Source organism: Barbus barbus (assembly GCF_936440315.1).
Source record: "Barbus barbus genome assembly, chromosome: 36".
Classification (NCBI taxonomy): domain Eukaryota; kingdom Metazoa; phylum Chordata; class Actinopteri; order Cypriniformes; family Cyprinidae; genus Barbus; species Barbus barbus.
The window spans coordinates 134918-159303 of record NC_136714.1 but is presented as its reverse complement, the minus strand read 5'-3'; the positions used below and the strand labels follow the sequence as shown (position 1 = coordinate 159303).

At 37.9% G+C, this 24386-nt stretch overlaps 1 protein-coding gene across 3 annotated transcripts; it reads left to right on the top strand.

Annotated features, from left to right (window-relative positions):
- The first annotated feature begins 892 nt into the window (after positions 1-892).
- LOC306856210 (interferon regulatory factor 1-like) lies at positions 893-3345 on the top strand. 3 transcript variants are annotated; one of them, XM_079395327.1, is made up of 9 exons: positions 893-1016; positions 1440-1530; positions 1618-1717; positions 1803-2011; positions 2103-2184; positions 2272-2379; positions 2471-2499; positions 2614-2743; positions 2829-3345. In XM_079395327.1, exons 2-9 carry the CDS (start codon positions 1444-1446, stop codon positions 2948-2950), a joined length of 867 nt encoding a protein of 288 aa, XP_079251453.1. In that variant the 5' UTR covers positions 893-1016; positions 1440-1443; the 3' UTR covers positions 2951-3345. The 3 variants fall into 3 exon arrangements, with proteins under 3 accessions (XP_079251453.1, XP_079251455.1, XP_079251454.1); XM_079395329.1 differs by having other exon boundaries at positions 895-1016; positions 1402-1530; XM_079395328.1 differs by having other exon boundaries at positions 895-1016; positions 1331-1530.
- Positions 3346-24386: the final 21041 nt, after the last annotated feature.

The window sequence follows — 24386 nt, the reverse complement described above, 5'->3', positions numbered from 1 at the left end:
GCGACACACCTCCTGCTGCCAGCGGCGACATGACATCATCATCATCTTCATCATCATGCGCTCGCGCTATGTGATTGTGGGTCAGTCTGACAGCTAGTTCTGCTAAAAACATCTCGAGAGCCCTGCGTCAAATGCCCCTAAAACGCGTTTTCTGACAGCAAACAGCATAATTACGTATCCCGAAACCTAAAATGCCAGAGAGCTCGCGCATGATATCGCAAGACTGTCATCAGCAGAGAGTTTCTTTGAAACGCTGGCTCTTACAGTAACTCTACAGTAACGCCCTCCAGCGGCGCGTGAGTGCGCGTTTCCCGGAAACACACGACTTCTCTCCTGGACTGAACCCTGACACTCTGCACTTTATTCTGTGTTCATAACACACTCATATAACTCACTGTAGAAAGAAGACACATTCGCTGTATTTATATGAACAGTGGGTAAACTCGCATGCTTGCATGGTGTCAGATTTGCTCGCATTGGAGAGATGCATGATGCCAGTCATACATGTTTAATTCAGGTTACAGTGTCCCAGTTTACCTGAATTCACCATATTTATGTGAAGTGAGTGGAAGTGAATGCTATAATTAACAACAACATCTATTATTACTATTGTTATTATTATTGTTGATGTTGTGGTGAATTGTTGATTATCGTGGCAGTAACCTGATTATGATTGTGTGTGTGTGTGTGTGTGTGTGATACTCAGTGGTGGCATGTTGAGGGTGTGTGTGTTTATCTAAACTGAAATGTCTTCCGCACGTAGCCCTTCTATCTCATAATAGCATGATTTCTCGGAAATCAGCCTGCTAGGGTTTTAGAGTGCTGCTCTGTGTGCGCATGCGCAGGAAAAACCCCATCAAGGCTATATATATACGCGCGCCGCGCCTCCTCCGTGCAGTAAAGCGCGAGCTGATCTAGACAGAACTTCAGCAGCAGTTCTCAGAGTGGATTCACTCCTTCACAGGACTTACTCTTTTTCCAGTTTCTCTCATTTGGATATAACATTTGATCATACTGTAAGTGCCTTTGATATGAAACGTTTTATTGCATTGAATATTATTGCATTTATGCTTAGAAATGCTTCGCTTCAGTTGTAGGCTCGTGTTGTTTTTCTTGTTAAATAAATAACGTGACAGGCTAATTATTTCGATTGTTAGTAATGAATGCAAGTTACAGCAACAATGTTGCAAAAACAACAACAACATCAAAAGTTACTTTTTTTTCTTTGATGTATTTTGTACATGCATTTTTGCTTCGATGTAAAAACTGAACAAGCTACATTAATGCATAATAAAATAAATATTTAGTAAACATTGAGAATTTTGCGCAGTGGAATTTCTCAGAGAAGAAAAACAAAGTGCCGTTTCCTGGTCATGAACTTGTCAAGGCTCCTCCCTCCAGATGCACAGCGAGTAAAGCAGCTTCTGTCTCTCTCACAGAAACATGCCTGTGTCCCGAATGCGCATGCGACCCTGGCTGGAGACCAAAATCGACTCCAACACCATCACTGGACTCACGTGGGTCAACAAGGTAATGCAATAAGATCATTAATCACAACCGTCTAGATAAGCATCTGCAAGCGACAGCATTGTTCTAATGGATCTGCAATGCTTTCAGGAGGAGATGATGTTCTCCATCCCGTGGAAACACGCGGCTCGGCACGGCTGGGAGGTGGATAAAGACGCCTGTCTGTTCAAGCAGTGGGCCATTCACACAGGTGAGCAATCGCTCGAGCACACACACACAGACACTGAGATCACGGTCCACCGCAGGTGTGCTCACACTTTGCTTGTGTTCCTCAGGTAAATACAAGGAGGGAGTGACCAATCCCGACCCCAAGACCTGGAAAGCCAACTTCCGCTGTGCCATGAACTCTCTCCCCGACATCGAAGAAGTGAAGGACAAGAGTGTGAACAAAGGCTGTGGCGCAGTGCGAGTCTACCGCATGCTGCCCACCATCGCCAAGAAGAAGATGAAGAGATCCAAGAGCCGTGACAGCCGCAAGCGCAAGGTAAGCATGTGCCAGCCAGTCTGCAGCGCAGGTACTTGGATCGATCCTGCATCCAGATCGCAGCATTAAAGACGTGTGTTTGTGTGTTCAGATCAAGACAGAGGATGCCGACACTCACGAGATCCACTCAAAAATGACCCAGGAGAACACCATCGACAGCACCGTCAATCTAAGTAAGGCTTCTCAGATTTGACCTTTCTATCAGAGCTGAGGTGTTCACAAGATCGTGATGTTCATCACATCTCTCCTTTCTCCTGAAGGCAACGCCAGCCCCTCCGAAGACACCCCTGCATACGAGATGGAAATCACCAACTGTCCTGAAGACCTGTATATCAGCAAGTTCCAGGTGTCTCCGGTGCACTCCACAGGTAACAGCTCTCGCCTCGCTTCACCAGTGTCTCTTATCACTGATCACTGCCTCAAACTCACTGTGTGTTTTCTCCATCTTTCCACCTGCAGACCTGGAGGAGAGCGAAGCCATCATTGAGGTGAGTGTAATCTTTGCTCTTTATGCATTGTGCTTTTTCATTGACAGGAATACCCTGTAATCAAAGAACAAGCAAAACCCAGTGGCTTACAAGTTCTGCGTTTTGCTCTTGCAGATCTCACGGGAATTGGAACGTGATAGCACGCAGTGGCTGCAGAGCAATTTCTTTGCAAAGGGGTTCCTGGGCAATGAAGTAGCCACAACAGAATCTCTGAGTCCAGATAGCCAGTGGAGCGAAAGCTCAGGTAAATGTTGCTTGAGCTCTGTAGACGAGTGTCTGTTGTGAACTGAGCAGGAACTCACGTGCGTTTCTCTGTCCTGTTGCTGCAGGAGAGGAGCTGGAGTTCCGGCTCTACACTGAACTGACACCAGACCTGCGTGATGACTCTCTCTGCACCTACACCGAGCTCATGAACATCAGCACCATGCCACAGACCATGTGTTCTCTCTGAGAGCCGCCTCGCTCCTCGGACTCTGTCTCACACACATCTTCTCACTCATGGACAATGGACTCAACCTCGTACCTCAGTCTCGTTGGTTCATACGTCTGGATTCTGCTGATCCTTGCAGGCTGGACAGCTGCTCTTTCTCTGAAGGATCTTCTGGAACGGAAACTAGACGACGGATTGTGACTTCGCTCCTCTTGTACAGCTCTGTGACCGTGTAACCTCGTGTAATGTGAACTGGAGCGATTCCGTTATGTGCTCATCATGGCAGGGGTTTCCTCAACAATAGGATATATATATATATATTCATTTTACACTTTTATCAGATGAGAGTTTGGGAAGGGGTTCTTCACTGTACATACTGTAAATATTTATTTGTAATAAAAAACTAAATGAATTTATTTGCTGTTGTTCGTGTTATGCTTTCCTAAGAGAGAGAGAGATTTTGGCTTTGTTGTTTAAATTAAACTTGTTTTATTCCAAGCACCATTTTTCATTTTCATTTAGTCTAAAGAGTTTGATGCACTGAAGTCAAAAACGAATAAAAGAAAATATCAGGTCCAAATAGCTAGTTCAAGTCATTGCAAACACAAACTGAAAAACACACAAATAGTTAGATCTAAATGAACTATTATGTAACATCACTGAATCAACCTAGATACTCTAATTGATTCAAACTTAATGGGTGAAATCTGGTAGAAATAACTCTTAAAGCCACTTTTTACAGTCTCTTTAAAGAGACAGTTCACCCAAAATAACAATGCTCTCTTCATGCACACAGCCTCATATCAAATCACCTGCACAACACAAAATAAGATGTTTACACGGTGTTTAGCTGATATCATCACAAAGGACATAAAGTTATTGTAAAGTGATCCATGCAGCTCTGGAGGGTTAATCTCCTGAAGTGACAGTAAGTCATGTGACACGCAAGAACCAATGAGGGCTGGTGTTATTGACACATCGCCGTATTGGATTCAGCCTCACCCTGTGAAAAGCAATGTGCTGAATTGTATTGAATTGCAACTTTATATCTTTAATGCTGTTGTTGTTTTTTTAACTACTTGCAGATAATGTTATATTAATAAAATAAAAGGTCACTTAAGTTCACTCATGTATACTTACATAGTGCACTTAATAAAAAGTTTTTAATGAAGTCCATTTGAAATCATTGTTTTAGTAATCTTGTGTCGTGTTTCAAAAAGTACATTTATTTTGATGTGTTGACAAACACACTACAGCACACGTAAAGCACTTGATTATAATTGTAACTGTAGTGCATTATGCAATATTACATTTAAAGTTCATATGTGACCCTGGAGCACAAAACCAGTCATAAGAGTCTGTTTTATGAAATTGAGATTTATACATCATCTGAAAGCTGAATATTTAATCTTTGCATTGATGTATGGTTTGTTAGGATAGGACAATATTTCTCCGACATACAACTATTTGAAAATCTGGAATCTGAGGGAGCAAAAAAAATATCCTTTAAAGCTGTTCAAATGAAGTTCTTAGCAATGCATATTACTAATCAAAAATGAAGTTTTTATATATTTACAGTAGGAAATTTACAAAATATCTTCATGGAACATGATCTTTAGTTAATATCACAATGATTTTTGGCATAAAATAAAAATCCATAATTCTGACCCATACAATGTATTGTTGGCTATTGCTACAAATATACCCCAGCGACTTAACCCTCTGCTTCATAGTGTTGCCCTCAGGCTATGGAAAGTTTTCACATGCCCCATGTTAAGTGCATGTTTTTTTTAAATGACTGCAACCAATTCAAATGTTTTAAAAGTATCAAAGAATAGTCCAATAAGGTGTGGGAGTCACTATCAAGCACCATTTGAAGGTGGGACGTCCTGTTCTGACATGGTCACAGGAGCACATGGTGTGAGAAGAAGGCAAGATTATTTGCTTTAGTAATCTTATTTAAAATGACATGAACTGTACATAAAAAATATGTGTGTGTGTGTATGGTGTAGAGAAGACTTTTGTAAGGTTTTATGATTTTTTTATTTTAATTTGCATGTTCAGAAATGTTTTATCAAAAAAATGTTTTATCAATAAAATGTTCCCAAATAAACCTAAAAATTATGTGGAATATTTTTTTTTATCATGTACCATCAAAATGCTGCAGTAGAGGGTTAAGACTGGTTTTGTGGTCCAGGGTCACATATATATTTTTTAAAAATGTAGTAAACTGCACATTTTTTATTTCTACAGCACTTTATTCAGTAGAGATTGAGTGGAAGCAGCTCAGTTCAGTGGATCAGTTCAGATTGTGCTGTAAAGACAGTGGAGTCATTATCCAGATCCTCTCAGTTCAGTGCTGATTCAGTTCAGAACCAGAAGACCAGAGTCCAGCTGGATTCAGTCCAAGAGCCTGATCTCATCTGATGGTGTCAATCTGATCATATCCACAGATTTCACAACACTTATGTCATTTCTGAACTAATCGAGCCAAACGAGGCGGTGGTAACGAAACTTCATCAGGTGACAGAAATGGGGAAAACCTTCGGCTTCTCCTCTGGTCTGAGTGATATTGATCATGGTTCTTTAAACTGGCATAAAGTGGAAGGAAAGAGCTGCGGTCTGTTCATCAGGATGAAATATGAAGGCAGATCAGGCAGTAAATTACCAGTTTATCAATGAACGTCATCTAGGAGTATATTACAGTTTACCATAAACACTCATCAGTACATTCAGCAGAACTTTAACCATATTTCAAAGACAATAGTAGTAATTATGAATTATTTAAAGCTTAAGTGGGTCAAAAACCCTCTCTAAGCTCAACTAATTGCATTTAATATAAATGTCATATATAAAACATTTCCATTCAATTGTAAATAACACAGTTAAGGTTATATTCATTTCACACTTAACTTAAGTATACTCAGTAACACTTTAATTTAGGGACCGGTTCCCACTGTTAACTAGTTGTTTATTAGCATGCATATTACTGCATACTGGCTGTTTATTAATACAGATAAAGCAGATATTAATGCATGAACATATTTTAGATGCCTTAATTCACCCCATATCTAAACTTAGCAACTACCTGACTAACCATTAATAAGCAGCAAATTAAGAGTTTATTGAGGCAAAATTCATCGTGAATAGTTAGTTAATAGTGAGGATTGGTCCCTAAAGTGTGACTGTTCTTATTTAGAATATTATTTCTGCAATAAGTGCTCTTTTTAAAGCATACTACATTTTCAGAAGGGTCTGTAAACATGAGCTGATGTGAGAGTGATTAAGTGCTTAAATTTCACCACATTTATGTTCTTTTTGGTGCTTGAAACTTTAGACAACACTGAGTATTATGGTGTTGATGCTTCAACAAATCTTCCTTGTTCCACAGAAGAAAAACAATCGTATGAGTTTGGAACTGATACTGAGAGTCTGCTTAATTCATTTCAACTTGATGTGGAGCAAAATAAACAAACTAAAAAAGGAAAAAAACATTCATTGCTCTTGCTCTGACTCAGACGGTTAAACACTGTGTTTCTGTTATAGTGAAATTCAGAGAATTCCAGGCATTATTGAGTGAGGAAAGCAGTTTATTTTTCTTTGTTCAGGCGAGAGTGAACATTAGAGCTGAACACAGATAAATAAGTCAGTTTGGAGAAAAGCATCGAGTGCATTAAATGCAATCAAGAAAACACATTAAACAAGTGACGAGTGAGGAAAAGCAAAACGGCTCCAGAGCCTAGTAAACAGATATTCAGCTATTAAAGCAGCGAAGCCCTCCTGTAATGAAGTGCTTGTACGAGTCCCAGTATTCAGATGGAGTTTGTTGATGAATGTGGTGCCTTGAGAGTCTGGTCTTCACAGGTTTGCACAGCACAGGCTCCCGGCATTAAATCTTGCTCTCTGAAACACAAAGGAAAGAAGGAAGTGTGATGAAAACATCAAGCAAGCCGTTTCCTCGAACCGACCGCAGAGGCCTTTCTCTACATGAATGCATGATATATGTTAGACGGAGTGATTTATGGACGGTCGTGTCATGCATCACGGATCTCAACCTCTCAACCTCAACCCCCTGTTTTCTTCTTGAGGAAATACATTCTCTCAGACAGTTTTAGACTCGTAAGACGGCATATCAACGACTAACCCACCTACATATCACTGATTATATCAGCTGTTGTTTGCAAGACAAGCTAAATTTACAGCAAATACCTCCACCTTACACTGTTGCTCTGCCACATGCTTATCCACATTAGAGCCTGCTATAGAGCGCTAATCATTTATTGTGATAATATTTGAACATTTCACCAACATCACACTTTTCTCTACATATTTGCATGAATAACTGTTTCCGTTACATTAGATCAATCAGCAAAATAAACCTTTAAAATAGGCATAAAATATTTCATATAATGAAAATAATAATATGCATGGATAAATCATTTATAATGACTATAGCAATATTATATTAACACACGTTTGTCAATTATTAATCAAATGGTGAATTTAACAATTACTAAGAACAATTAAAGCGATTGTGATCAGAATTATTTTAAAACTGAACAATTTAAAGTAGATAAATGATTTCAAACTGGGATTATCTGTGAGAATATGAATGATGGACACACAAAATCCACCTGCTGTGAAGTGGTTTACTGATGCTTTGTGTGTTGAAGTAATATTCATGTCTTGTAGTTGTTAAAAGGGATAGTTCACACAAAAATCATCATTCTGTCATCATTTACTCTTCCTCATGTCATCTCGCACCTCACTTAATGATGAAATCATCTGTATCATCATATTTACTTAATGATAAAATATCACTTAAATGCATTCACTCAGGTTCAGATCAATTGACTGTTGAACTGACTGGCGATTTACACTGAGAGAAAGACAAAATGACTGATTTGTCTCGCTCATCTGTATCGTTTACATGCGGCATGTGTCAGATTACATTAAAGCTCTGAGCAAACATTCACTCACGCTGATCCGTGTTTTTGAATCTCTTGTTGTCTTGGCACTGCCTTCTGACGCTTGTTCTTTGTGCTTCTATTGAACTGCTTATCACGCAACTGACGCCATATAGAAGCTGTAGGTTTTTCAGGTCAGGGCAGAAAAGTGATTAAAGTGCTGGACTCATCCAGCCAGTCGAGCAGCCAAACACACACGAGACCAAAGTAGAAATACATGCTGCTGAATAACATTATGTAAGAATTACGTATCCGAAAACATCTGGGGCACTGGAGCAGCTGCGGACGGATCTGTTCTCAGATCAGTGCTTAGTCCCTCATGAAAAGAGATACATCAAAAACCAGACCCTGAGCCTGACCCCAAGCCTGACCTTGATCCTGAGTCTGAGTCTGAGTCTGACCTAGCAGCACCAGAGCGACCCACAAACCACCTGTCAATCAAAACATTAATCAGGAAAAACAAACAAAAAAATGACATGCAGTGAATCATGAACATGCATCAATCAGATGAGTCTGACACCTCTGACGCTACTGGCCAAAGAATGAAGTATGCATATATCTGAAGTATGCATATATATATATATATATATATAGCACACACTCACACACACACACACACACACACACACACACTCACTCACACACACACACACACACTTACACACACACACACTCACACACACACACACACAATAAAAAAAAAGTTGCTTAAAGAAAGTGCTGTTAAAAAATTTAATCAAAATTCTTGCTTACATTTGTTTTTTGTGATATTGATGTTAAATATTAGCCTGTTAAATCTGAAAGTAATAGCACAAATGAAAATGTGAAGCAATCTGAGAGACAACAGGACATGCACTTTTTCACTGGAGGAAGAGTTATTATGGATTATGGACTCAGATTTGAGTTAAAAACATCTTAATGCTGGATGTGTTTGAGCTTTTGTCTTCTCCAGATGTTCACTGATGGACTGGAGTGGTGTGGATTATTGTGATGTTTTTATCAGCTGTTTGGACTCTCATTCTGACGGCACCCATTCACCTTTATTTTTTGGCTGAACTTTTCCTGTAAAAGGTCACGATTCCTTCAGCGGAGGTCAAATGTACTAAAGCAAGAATAATCCCAGTTTCTCGGCTCTGGTTTGGCAGCAGATCTCTAGCTAGTGTACTTGTCGTAACAGGTCTCTCTATCGTGGCTCTCTCGGAGCGGGAGATTTTTCTGTCCTTCCAATCAAACACATCACTGACAGAAAGAGGAACAAAATCATCTGCTTATTTGACACATTTCACAAGACTGTTTGCTTCCACAACAGTCATATCCTGAACATTCAGCATTTTTTCAACTATGGGCAACACTCTTGGGAACGTTTTGCCTCATTAATCATTTGCTTGTATGTCTTTTTCAAATGCCTTAAGCCCGGCTCACACTGTGCGATTTTGGCCACGATTTGTTCGTCTGAGACAAATTTAGAAAAACCTAAAATCCTAAAAGATTCCTATAATCCTAGGCTAAAATCGGTTGTCTAGATCGTTGGTTTGACATGTTCACCGACAGCCGATTAATGGCCGTTGCGATCAATTTTTTCCTCCGATTAAATTCTGGCAGTGTCAGAAGATTTCAGACACTTTCCTGCAGTGTGACGACATCTACGACGACCGTCAAACCAAGAACCAATAGGAGCACTGAACTTGATGACGCAATTAGCGCGACAACTTCAAACTTCAACTTCGTTTATTTGTAAAAACAATACATGTACAAAGTAAAGTTTACTTAAAGTTTATTTATTAAGGGGCAGGATGTTTAAACTCGAATAACAAAATTAGCTCAAGTTCGCTCTGTAGAACTGGAAGTCCATAAAGTCCTCTTTTCCCAGCCATAACTTGCTCCACACACGTCGTCTTTTTCGTTTTTTTTTTTTTAACATCAAGGCATGTAATTAATAAAACTAACGCTACACGTTGCTGTTGTTTGCTAGCTACCATTATAGCGAGAGAACGCGGGTCACATATTGATGACGTAAAACTCCGCACAAGTCTTCTTGAGTACGTCCGTTTTTATCGCGTCTTGACTGTCGTACAGTCTGACATTAAGACAACTGAGATCCTACAGTCTGACATGGGGATCATGGTCGTACAGTGTGACAAACAGCAATCGCAAACACACAATGTAATTAACTCAAGCGTCAAAAAATTAACACAAATAGCACACATTTATCCCTGTGTGAACATTCAGTAGCAAAACTGATGACACACAGTTCAGAATCTCAGGATGATATGAACAGGAGCACAAGTGATTATGTGTTTTGGAAAATGAATCCTGGTAGTGAGAGACAAAGAGGAATAGGAGGAGAAAAGAAAAATGAAGGGGATGAGGTCAAAGGTCATATGTTCCTGATGAAATACAAAGCACTATAGTTGACCATGTTCTTCTGTATGGACTGAGCATGAGGGAAGATGGCCTACAGGCTCATCTACAGGGTTTCAATACTACTGACACACACAACATAATTACAGTACATAGCAGCAGTACTTCAGATGAGAGAACATTCACTATTCTATGTACAGTATATACTGTACACCCTCAAACTCATTACTGTTGAACTGATTTGTAGCAAAGTACTTCTTACATGTTCTCTATTTTTACAGAACTGAGAGACGTCTGTCCAGGGGAGGCAGAAAAGTATTTGTTTTAGAAGACTAAGAAACTGCTATAACAAATAAGGATACTACCAATACTGTAATGCAATTTGGCTGAGGATGCTGAATTAATTACAGTTTTTTCCAACTGCTTACACACGTTTTCAAAACTGTCACCTTTTTTTAAAACTCTACACACAATTCCCAAAACTGCACACACACAATGCAAAATGCCTCACATCTCCTTCAAAATGTAACACTGCATTCAAAACGCCATACACACATGTCAGAATGAAGCATTTGCAGCTAATGGCAAACACTTCTTTCATAATAGTAAATGTTTGGATACACCATGTAAACACAGTTGTTCTAAATCTAAAGCTCTTTGGTCTTTCACAGGCGAATATCTACATTTCCATACAATGTTCTCCAGTGAAAGTAATCTGCTGAGAGGGGTAACAAGTTCACCGTAAACACCAATGCAACGTAGAAACAGAACATATTTATTAGGCCAAACATTACTGTTGTGTACAGTAGCATACAACAAAACCATAAACATATGTAAACCAAAAGTATATTCTTTAGAATACAGTAAAGAACACAATTGTGTGTGTGTGACCTGGTGAATAAGTGTAGCATTTTGATTGGTTGTGTTTGGAAAAGGAAAGCAAGTCACTTCCTGTTATATTTTTGTGTTTTAGGTAGAGAATTGTGTGTAGTGTTTTGAAAAAAGTGTTTTATGCGATTGAAAACTGAGTCAAAGACTGAGAGATAGCTTATGGTTTTGGAGATTTGGTGTTTAGTGTTGCACTTTGCGTGAGAGGTTTCAAAAATCGTGAAAAGGTTTTGTGTGTAAGCAGTTGGAAAAAAAACTGTAATTAATTAAGAATTTATTTATTTAGTTACAGTAACTGACAGTGTATTCCAGTGTGTGTTTACTGTATATTCTGTTGCTTGGTCTCTGAACTTTCCTCTTCTAGTGCTTTTCATCTACTGTAAGATCTCTTTACAGTCATGTCATGGAAGTAAACTTTTCTTGAATTTTACTGTATCTGCACCCCTTTATTTATGCCGTATGCTGTAACAGACACTGACTAGCAAAAGGATCCCTGTTTCCCAAAAGCAGGTTTTTGAACAGTGTTTTGAATTGATCTCACTAGTGTTCTCTAGACAGGAAAGTAGTCTGAGTATTTAACAGGTTTGAGTCTGACAAAAGAGAACATGTTTTTGACTAAACTATTTGATTTTGACCTGGAAGTTTGAAGTTTGCACACGTTGGTGTGTAATTTTGGGATTGTGTTTATAGTTGTGAGAAAATGGTGAATTGTTTCATGAATTGTGTGTTAGCAATCCATAAAAACTGTAATACACAACTGTTCAAGTTTGGGTTCAGTACAGTTAAAAAAATAAAGAAAATAATACTTTTATTCATCAAGGACGCATTACATTGATCAAAGTTGCCAGTAAAGACATTTATGATGTTGCAGTAGATTTCTATTTCAAATAAATGCTGTTCTTTTGAACTTTCTGTTCATCTGTGAATCCTGACAAATAAAATGTATCACGGTTTCCACAAAACATTGTTCAACATTGATAATAATCAGAGCTGTTTGTTGAGCAGTAAATCAGTATATTATTATGATTTCTGAAGATCATGTGACACTGAAGACTGGAGTAATGATGCTGGAAATACAGCTGCAGATCACAGAAATACATTACACTTTAACACATATTCACATAGAAAACAGCTGTTTTACATTAGAATAATATTTCACTATTTTACCGTATTTGTTTTATCAAATAAAGGCAGAATAAAATAAAGACTCTTTCACAAACATTTAAACCCTGAACCCTAACAGTAGTGTAGTATTTGTGTCTCTGGACATTTATTTTTCTGTGGCAATAAAATACAATTCTGTGCTGAAAATAACATTAGTCGTTTCAGAAAAATGAAGGGAATTGTTCTGTGATGGATGTGTGTGTGTCCACTGATATGTCCACGGATAAAATGACGACTATTTTCTTTGACTAAAGCTAATTTCAAGTAAAGAGAATTAATAAAATCATATTTGTCATTATTTGATAAAGTTACAGCTTGATTGTAGATGACACAACAGGTATACTGTTCACAAGTGAAAAAGTCATATATTTAAAATTAATTTATTTCATATTAAGTATAGTTCAAATTGACTGAGAGATAACTCGAGACGTACTGATCTAAAAATGATAATTAAACTTTATTTGGTGTACTACTTGTGCACAATGCACATTTTTTAATATTAAGTCTAAAATGTGTTTTAATCTCACTTTTGATGAGGATTGTATGATCTTTGAATAATGTCGGTCTACAAATGCAAAATATTTAAAGTGTTCCTGAAGTATAGCTCAACTTTAGCACAATCAAATAGCATATCTGTAGTTGGACTTCCAACACTACTTCCACACAATTAAACTGCATTAATTCCACTTCATCAGACTTGAAGTATAACAGTTTAATATACTAAAAGTACAATTGCAGGGCATTTTATTAAGTACATAAATATGAAAATGTATTTGTAATATACTTAGCATGAACTAAATGTAATATAAATATATTTAAGTATAATTATTTTTCACTAGGGTTACCGGTTCTTCATGCCTCAGTTTATAATTTATGGAAGTAAAGTGCATGTATATAGGGTAGGGTAATATTTGATTGCTTTATATTTAGTTTTACTGTGCAGAGAATGCAGTTTCCTATTTTTCATCAAAGGCTTCTGTCACCATCTGTAATGAAACCTAAAAGCCCCGTCACATCACAGCCGTTTCTCACAACACCAGGCTTTCTGGGTCTTTTCCGAAGCACACGTCACTCACAAACATGTACAGATGAACTGCAGTCCTTGTTTATCCGTCCTGAATAAAACTCCACGCTAGTATTTCACTTCCCCAGAGGTTCCCCTTTCCTTACGCAACATTAAAATAGAAATGAGTTATTTTCAGACACGTTTCAACATGATAGACAGCATGTTTCCTCTGATTCACTGGCGGTTAAGCAGACATTTAGGCCGCCCGCATCTTTCGCTCAAAAATAATCTCGATGTTTACGTGAGTCAGTCTTTTACAGTGAGGCGAGCTCAAGAGGGTGTGTGTGAGAGTGTGTGTGTGTGAGTGAGTCAGAGAGAGCAGGGTTTCTCCCCGATCTTATCACACACACAAGCGGCCCGTTGATGGTATTTCCCAAACTTTATGAGCTCGACCGCTGCAGGTTACAGAAGAGCAGGGGATGTTTAGTCACAGAGGGGACGGTGGTGGCACACTACAGCATACTGTGAGAAAATGAAGGATCTGTTTCTACTTGATCTAACTCACTGTTTATTTCTGCTTCATCTAACTTCCACTGATGTCATTTGTCAGGTTGAGTTATGGATTAAATAAAATCTTTGACAGTTCATTTAAAACTCACATAAAGTACATTATTTAGACATGAACTGTAAACATATTCATGCTTTCTGCAGCTGGATTTCTACTGCTAATAATTAGTTATGCACTGAAATGAATATTCAGGATTCATTTGGCCAAAAACCTAAAATTATTTAGTTTTTGTATAATTGTATAACAGTATTATTAGTGGGTGCTTGCCACTATTGTTATTGCTCATACTTATTATTATTATTTTCTTCTTTATTCCGCCGAACGTTTGGCGCGTAACTCCTCATTCCACTGTGTCTGTAGTATTCTCTCTACTACTGCAGTACTTTTACAGAGATGTATTTACTGTACATGTAGTACCATAATGAAACCTGTATCATCTATTCTGTTCTACAATATTTAATGATTGTACGAACAATGACACAGTGAAACTATCGGTTGCTTGTGTGTGGGTGATCTATAGTTATGTTTCAATGGTATTTCACAGTAAATTTGTTTTTTGAACCAATCATTGTGCAAGATTTCTGTAAAGATGTGATGCACAATGCAATGTTTTGAACATTAGACAGCCTGTGTTACAAGTGATAACGGTTTTGAGTTTTGTGTCTAGAGTTGTGAAAAATGGCATCAAGGTTCTGAAAATAGTACCAAAGTGATTGTAAAAAAACTGTAAATATAAAAGAAAAGAAAGAAAAGGAAACGTGAACGTGAACTTTTACAGTGCTCTCCAAAAGTGATGAACTCTAAAAGTGCTGTTCTTTTTATTTGGTAAAACATCTATGTGTTGAAACGGCTAATAATAAAATGTGACATTCTGTAGTTTTGTCTCATATTCATCTTTTAATCATATTTGCAAATGTCTTGACTCCACAGCCAACAGAGCAATTTTGTCTTTACTGTTCCAATACTGATGGAGGGCACTGTATATAGCTATCTAAACATCCCTATGAAGTGTAGTTTGCACAATACACCTGTGTGACTGTAAATGTCTCTGAGTTTTGTTACCGTTCTGCACAACTTACAGTAATCAAGCCACTCTTCTTTAATACACGAGGATGTTTTATTTCACTTGTCATTGCATTCATTTGCTCTCGATTTGAGCTATTTCGACACAACCAGTTGAGCGGATCTAAAATTAATATAAGAAAAAGAGATGTTATTATGATAAAAAAAGATATGGATAAGAGTCACATTTTTATGTGAAATCTTCTAATATTATTAGGTAAGTTTTATATACACAAATGTAAATGGTCAGAAAGGAAGCCCAGTATCTCCCACTTCAAAGTTGATTTGAGGATTTATTTTGAAACTCTTCAAGGTCTTTCAAATCGGAAAGCAACCAGAACTATGAACACGCTCAAAGAATTAAACCCCTCTTTTCTATTGTGATTATTGATGTATAATCAATATTGGTAATTTTTATTTTTTATTTTTTTCTTTAGCCCATCATCTGTCAGTGCTATTTTGATCGTTTCCATCTACATAATGACTATGAAATTAGAGCTGTTCCTGCATTAAAGGTTGTTCATGGCACATGTGTTATTTTGGCGAAATATGAAATTAACAAAGGAAATTTGATTCATAATATTATTAATTACTATTACAGTTCATGAAACTATTCACTTACTTCTGTACCTGTCTAAATGACCGCGTCCATACATCTATTTCCCCGTCTAAATACTGTAAAGCTGATATAAAGCCACCCAGCTTTATATCAAGCCGATGTAAAGCTCCTTTGACACAATTTGCATTGTTAAAAGCACTATACAAATAATATTGAATTGATTTGACTTGACTATAGCATATCTGCTTGTTATTTGTTCCATTTGATTTTGTTTTTGTTGTTTTTTTTCCTCTCTTTTTCTTCTCCTATATGTGTGTATATATCTGTCACTGCTATCAGTTTTTGTGTAGGTCATTACATCAAGTTGTTGCTGTTAATCTGTTTCATTCCACTCAATAAATAAAAAAACTAATTATATATGATAATATATAATATATATAATAATAATTAATTGATAGATGTTCACTAATAAAAATTTAAAAAATGGGGAAAGTGAAGTGGTGTGTGGCCAAGTATGGTGAGCCATACTCAGAATTTGTGCTCTGCATTTAACCCATCCACGTGTACAGCAGTGAACATACACCTGGAGCAGTGGGCAGCCAATGCTGCGGCGCCCGGGGAGCAGTTGGGGGTTTAGTGCCTTGCTCAAGGGTCTCACCTCAGTCGTGGTATTGAGGGTGGAGAGAGTGTTGGTTATTCACTCCCCCAACTACAATCCCTGCCGGCCCTCAGACTCAAACCCACGACCTTCGGGTTACAAGTCCAACTCTCTATCCATTAGGCCACAACTGCCCAATAATAAGTAATAAAGACAAGACTATAATATTAAATTAAATGCAAGGAGTCAGAGTGTTACAATTGTAACTGTAACAGTGTTTGGGGGCAACTGTAACACTGAAAAATAAATCATATTAACCCACTGTATCTCAAATAAAAGCCTACCTCAAAGAAATCACTTTACTGCTTTAGTATCTATCTATAAAGGTGAAGAGAGTGAAACACTTTGGGATGAAAGACCTGCGGAGCTTTAAGCTAAAAGATCCAAGAGTTTTACCAGAGAAATAAAACACAGTGAAACGTGTTGCGTGTGAGTTTTGTCTGTTTTCCTCACAAACACTGCAGTGTGTTTAAATCATGCACACAGGCCGAGCTTGAGAAGGAAAGTCTCAATAAACCAATTTTCATTGCTGTGGAATTTTAGCGTCAAATATTTAAGTCCATGTCTGTTAATATGTGTAGTGCTTGTCTTGAAGCATCATTCTGTGTTTAGCATGAGCGTGCGGGGATGGGGCGACTCTCCGTGGAGCAGAGAGCGTTTGTTCTGGAGGATGTGTTGAGGTGAAAGGTGGCGCTGCCCTTCCTCTGCATCAGGTTACGACTGAGGCTTTCAGCTCCAACGCCATCAAATCAGAGCTCTAAAGATTGATATAGAAGACAGATCACTCAGGAGAGGAGAGCAGCAAACATCAGTCAACTGCAGGACAGTTTTACAAGATTAATAGCTGATGTCTCTCTCCAGCCGAGGTAAGGAAGACCCTGTCCCGGATTAACCCACGAAAGGCTGCGGGCACTGACAGCATACCTGGACGTGTACTGAGAGACTGTGCTGCACAGCTGACGGATGTCCTAAAAGACATCTTCAATACCTCGCTGAGCCAGGCAGTCATCCCCACGTGTCTCAAATCCACCTCCATAATTCCAGTACCAAAGAAGTCACCCGGGACCTGTCTGAATGACTATCGTCCCATAGCACTGACCCCAATCATGATGAAGTGCTTTGAGAGGTTAGTCATGCATCACATCAAGTCCAGTCTCCCAAACACACTGGACCCATTCCAGTTTGCATACCATCCAAATTGTTCCACGGATGATGCAATATCCACCACTCTCCACCTAGCTCTTACTCACCTGGAACAGAAAGACTCTTATGTAAAAATGCTGTTCATCGACTTCAGCTCAGCATTCAACACTATAATCCCACAACAGCTCATCCACAAACTAAACTTGCTGGGCCTTAATACCTCCCTCTGTAATTGGATCCTGGACTTTTTAACTGCAAGACCTCAGTCAGTCCGTGTCGACCACAACTCCTCCAGCACTACCACACTGAGCACAGGTGCCCCACAAGGCTGTGTGCTCAGCCCGCTGCTCTTCACGCTGCTGACCCACGACTGCACTGCCAAGTCTAGCTCCAACCACATCATCAAGTTTGCTGATGACACAACTGTGGTAGGCCTCATCAGCAACAACGATGAAACGCTCTACAGAGAGGAAGTGGCACAGCTGGCGAAATGGTGTGGTGCTAACAACTTGTCCCTCAATGTGAGTAAGACAAAAGAGGTTGTGATGGACTTCAGGAGAAACCCTGTTGACCACCCCCCACTGACCATCGACGGCTCAACCGTGGAGAGAGTCGGCAGCACTAAATTCCTGGGGGTGCACATCTCAGAGGATCTCACCTGGACCACCAATGTCACGTCACTCAACAAGAAGGGACAACAGCGCCTCCACTTTCTCCACCGGCTGAAAAGGGCAAGTCTCCCGCCACCCATCCTCACCACTTTCTACAAGGGCACCATTGAGAGTGCGCTGACCACCTGCATCACTGTCTGGTATGGGAACTGCAGTGCTGCTGACCGCAAGACCCTACAATGGACAGTGAACACTGTCATCGGTGCCCCTCTCCCCTCCATCCTGGACATTTTCCTTGCACGATGCTCCAGCAAGGCCTCCAGCATCGTGAAAGACCTCACCCACCCCTCCCACAAGTTCTTTCAGCTCCTACCATCAGATAGAAGGTACCGGAGCATCAAAGCTCGCTCTGTCAGATTGCTCAACAGCTTTTTTCCCCAGGCTGTGAGAGCTCTTAACTACAATCTCCCTGTCCCCCTCTGACCCCCCACTCACCCAACTCATTAATACAGTTGACAACTTTTCCTAAGTGCGATTCTGAGTGTGCTACACACAGGTGAGTGGGCTATACAAACCACCTGTAGTAACGCACTCATCCCACTATATGCACACTAGACACTTTCTATAAACACTCCCTGCTACAAAGACTCAATAAGAAAATGTTTACTTGAGCATTGCACTACAAATCTTTTTGCACTATGCGCTGCTTCCCACAAAATCTCTCTTTAATCTGCACAACAATTTAATGTACAAAATATATACACAATTTTTTTTCTTTTCACAATTTCATGTACAGTATATATGTAAAGTTCTTGTACAGTCTCAGTTTGTGTATGTCTAGGCAACTAGGTATAGTAGTTATAGTATTTATAGTATATGTATAGTCAGATGGTCTATTTTTGTCTATAGTCAGATGCTCTATTGTTTTTGTTTTTTTTGTTTTTGTTTTTTCGCATACTTGCATTGTTGTATGTTTATCTTATGTTTAACTAGTATGTAGCACCGTGGTCCTGTGAGACACAACATTTCGTTCCACTATATGTCCACACATGTAGCAGAATGACAATAAAGCTCAACTTGAACTTGAACTTGAACTTTATTCAGCTCTACTGATGGACTTCATCAGTCATTTGCCTACAAGTAATGCTCAACAGTAACAAGATATATATGTGTACATACCATACAGCTTTGTCCCCTCACATTGTAAAGCGCTTTGAGTGTCTAGAAAAGCGCTATATAATTTTTTTTCGAAATTGAGATTTAAACATCATCTGAAAGCTGAATAAATAAACTTTCCATTGATGTATGGTTTGTTAGGATAGGACAATATTTGGCTGAGATACAACTATTTGAAAATATGGAATCTGAGGGTGCAAAAAAAATCTAAATATTGAGAAAATCTCCTTTAAAGTTGTTCAAATGAAGTTCTTAGCAATGCATATTACTAATCAAAAATTAAGTTTTGATATATTTGTGGTAGGAAATTTACTAAATGTCTTCATGGAACATGATCTTTACTTAATATCCTAATGATTTTTGTCATAAAATAAAAATGTATAATTTTGAGCCATATGATGTATTGTTGTCTATTGCTACAGATATACCTGTGTTACTCATGACTGCTTTTGTGCTGCAGGGACACTTATGTGACCTGTGCTGGCAAAATGAGTCACAATGAGCACATTTTTAAAAATCAGCTATTTTTAATTTCATATTCTACATTAAAAGACCTTCAAAATTATGTATGATATGTTGGAATTGGACAAAAACATTACTGAGCAATAAACGTTTGAAGTCGACGAAGTCAGCAAAGTCAGTTCGGAGAAAAATTGAGTTACAGTATTTTGATCTGCTTACACACTGAATATTTACTTATATCACACAATTTCTGAAAGCTGACACTCAAACAGCAGAAGCACACACTAATTTGTAGCCTTTTTACTCAATTTCATAAAACAAACACAACACACAATTATAACACACAAAAATCTATCAGGAAGTAGCTTGGTTTCCTTTTTCAAACACAACCATTTAAAATGCCACAGTAATTCATCACTAACTCCTTACATGTGCAAACACTTATTGCACTAACCAATCATGGCTTTAGAACAGGTCTATAAATAGACCACAGGTCAGTTTTTCTCAGTGGCTTTGGTGCATTTCTCAGATCAAAAATGAACTTCTCAAAACTACTTGTTCATCCTCCAGATCATCTAGTCACTTGTGCTCATCTTAAAAGCTGTGTCTCATTCTTTTGAATAAGTTGCGATTGCTTTGGTACATTCATGCAACTGATTATGTACATTTGTCTGTGGTTTCCTACATTATCAGTTGCTATGTCATGTTGCTTATGATGTGTTATATAGTTCTCTGTGCAATAGTCAGACCACAAATTAAAGTGTAACTGTGAATCCTATCCAGTCTCTTTCAATCAATATCCGACATAAAGTAATGTGTACACTGTTATATTGACAACATGACTAAACATTTTGACTATTTTGTTTGTGAACAATGACACAAGGACTTTTCATTCTGATGGTACTGATTTGTTCATTGACAAATACTTTAAATTTTTTGAGAGATGAACTAAAGATTTTGAGTAAATTACAGGCTTTTGCAGGTAATTCATTGTGTGGTGCTGCTTGTACGAATAGTTTTGAGAAATGCACATACTTCTTTGCAAATATTACAGTAAAGATGATTCTAGGACAGTTGTGGCCTAATGAATAGAGAGTTGGACTTGTAACCCGAAGGTCGTGGGTTTGAGTCTCAGATGTGGCAGGGATTGTAGGTGGGGGAGTGAATAACCAACACTCTCAATACCACGACTGAGGTGAGACCCTTGAGCAAGGCACTAAACCCCCAACTGCTCCCCGGGAGCCGCAGCATTGGCTGCCCACTGCTCCGGGTGTGTGTTCACTACTGAGTGTGTGTGTGTGCACTGCGCCGGGTGTGTGTTCACTACTGAGTGTGTGTGTGTGCACTGCGCCGGGTGTGTGTTCACTACTGAGTGTACACTTGGATGGGTTAAATGCAGAGCACAAATTCTGAGTATGGGTCACCATACTTGGCCACACACCCCTTCCCTTTTCCTTTTTATTCAAGAAATGCACAAAAGTGACTGAGAAAAACTGTAGGTTTTTAACAATGGATGCATACAATGTATTTCCTTTCTTCTTACCGAGTAATACTGTATTCACAACCACTATTGCTTACAGTAAAAAAAAAAAAATACAAAATTCAATCTTAGGAAAGAAACACATAATTTACATAATTTAACTTTTTAAAAAAAAGGAAAGAAACACATAATGCATTACCTTTTCCGTTTTACATCTAAACAAAAGCATTCAAGTAAGAAAAGCAAATAATCAAATGTAAAATTCCCTTTAGTGTGTTCATGACAAATAAACTGATTATTAAAAATACAAAAGCAGTTCAATCCAGAGCAGTGAGTGATTCCCTCTTTTCTTTTATTGTTGGATTAACAATGAGACAGATACTGTAATGCATGGATCTAATATACTGTTATACATCAGATGTTTTTCCCCAACAGTTTCCCAAATGTTCATCTAAGACATAACAGATTATGTTTGCGTGAATACTTAAATACTGTAATTCTGTGTATATGTGTATATTTATCGAGATCACGTGATGCCAGAAACAAGCTCTACGGATGAGAGTCAGTGCGAGAAGCGACTGAAGAGAAGGTACTCCTCACAGAAAACAGGATCATTTTAGATGTTTAATTTGGAGCACTGGGATCGCTAGACAAGGGCTTAATGAACTCATTTTTGCCTGTAGCTCAAAATAAACCAGTGCACATTCACACTCATTTTGCCAGCACGGATCACATACTGTATATATTGTGTGTGTATATATAATGTGTGTGTGTGTGTGTGAGTATATATATACATATATATATATATATATATATAGTGCTGTCAAATGATTAATCGCTTCCAAAATAAAAGATTTTGTTTACATAATTTATGTTTGTGTTCTGTGTATATTTATTATGTATATATAAATACACACATGCATGTATATATTTCAGAGAAATATTTCATTTTTATATATTAAATGTATTTATTTATAATATGAATATAAATATAGACATGTCAATACTTGTAAATATGAGTGTGTGTGTGTGTGTGTGTGTGTGTATCTAAATGTACATGTTGTGTTGTCTATAGGGGAAATGATATTTGAGGCATTTGTTTGGAATAAAATGTCTCTGTTTGTCCTGCTGAGGCTCAGTTCATCACTAGTTTTGTGTACCGTCCCTATCTAATCTGGCCAATCAATTCAGTTAAATTTGAAAAGCTTGAATGGAAATGGTGCATAATAAAAGTAGCCTGTCCTGTAAATTTTTTCAATGTTTTTTCCCACACATCACATGTGTCATATTACATCTCAACTCATTTGCTGACTTTCCTACTAATCAAGTACACTCATTTTCAAAGAAAAAAACAAAACATTTTGAGGAACTGACGCCACAGAGTCTGCTATAAATATTCACACAATAAATACTGAAACGGTGTATGCTGATTTCAAACAAACATTCATATGTATTTATGATGTGAAAATAATGCACATACTGCTGCTTCTTTTATTTCATTTATTGTTGTTGTTGTTATTCAAAAAATGGGAACATCTAAATTACTGGTTTTATTCAAGTCAAAAATATTATTTAACATCAACCAACCTATATACTTTTAACCAACAAAAGTCATTTTTGTTAGTTAAATCAGGTCCAAAAAATTTAAGGTAACGATTGCAGACTTCTGCTCTTCACAGTGTTCAACAAAACATCTGATGATGATGATGATGATGATGATGATGATGATGATGATGATGATGATGATGGGAGTTTGATAGTGTTAATGTGCATTATTCAGACGGATCGTTGTTTATTCTGTGAACATGTCGGCCACTTTATTTAGTATGTTATGAGTTATGCATATTCATGTCTGACAGTTGCTATGAGGATAAAACTCAAAGATTAATTTAAGCAACACTGCTGTATAAATGTTCATATATATATAAAGTATATATATATATATATATATATATATATATATATAATATCTCTGAATTATTATGAAAACAGTGCGAAAAGAGTGGGGAAAACATGAGCAAAACATGAGGGATGGATTCCTTTCCTTCAATTTTCACATCTAGAATTAATTTTCAAGTGCCAAACAAAAGCAACAATGAATTTATTAATAGAGTATCTGCTCACGCTGATCACCTCTTTCATGCTTTGATATTAAACATAGAAGATGAAGTCGTCTTTCAGGTTTCAGTCATTGTTTATCTTGCAATTGAAGCACAGTAACCCACATGGCCTGTTATGATTACATGCTCTTCAGCTGGAAGAACCGGTCTGAAGCTGATCTGGAGTAGAGTCCATCATGACATCCAAAAGCCACTGAGATCGGGTCAATGTTACTCTCAGAACAAAAGGCACAGAAGCTGGGACGCTTTTACACCTTTGCACCTTATTCACCCCTGAACAGAGCATATACTGCATCAGTGCCTAAAGCATTATAAAAGCAAAAATAATTATATATATATATATATATACATATACACACACACACACACACACACACACACACACACACACACATATATAAACATGTTTGTTTGTGTAAGAGCTGATGCAGCAGATGAATAGCAGCTCTGCCGTCATTAGCGTGTTGTAAGGAGTGGCGATCATCTCAGGAATGTGTTTATCATACGTTTGCTGTAGTTTGACACGAGCCATGTTCTCTTTATGGCTTTTCTGCTGCAATCATAAAACCAAATGCAGACAGACACTTCTCCCTCCTGAAGCCCATCCAGTCTCAGCGCTGTCATGAGGACTTCATAAGGGCAGGTCAGAGGTCAGAACACCTCAGAGAGCCTACAGGTCTGTACGTCTGCATGCTCTCCTTCAGGTTCTGTGACTCTCCCACGGTCCACAGACAGAGCCGGGGTCATGAAGCCGTCTGTCGCGTGAGGCAGGAGACAGCAGTGATTCTCACGCACAGATATTGCCCTACATCTAGTGATATTACCAGATTACTGGGAAGGCAATATATTATTATCGCATACATATGTCTTCTGGATATATGAAGATATAAGTTTATAACATGTATAAAATACCCACAGAAAACTATATATGTATATGTTAATAACATGTATAATTCATTTTTATATGATAATATATGTAGCAGATATTGTTTTTGCTAAAAAAAATAAAAAAATATTATATAGAAATGTATATTATTTATGAAGTGCATATTGTTTAGTGCCATGAGTTCTGCTCTGAATACAAAATATAAATATTGCCGTAAAATACAGTACACAGGGCTCCAGACTTCAACTAAAACAGTCGCACTTGCAACCAAAAATATTTTTAAATTAATTTATTAATTATGTATTCATATGTTTTTGCTGAAACTATATAAATGTACGTTATAATT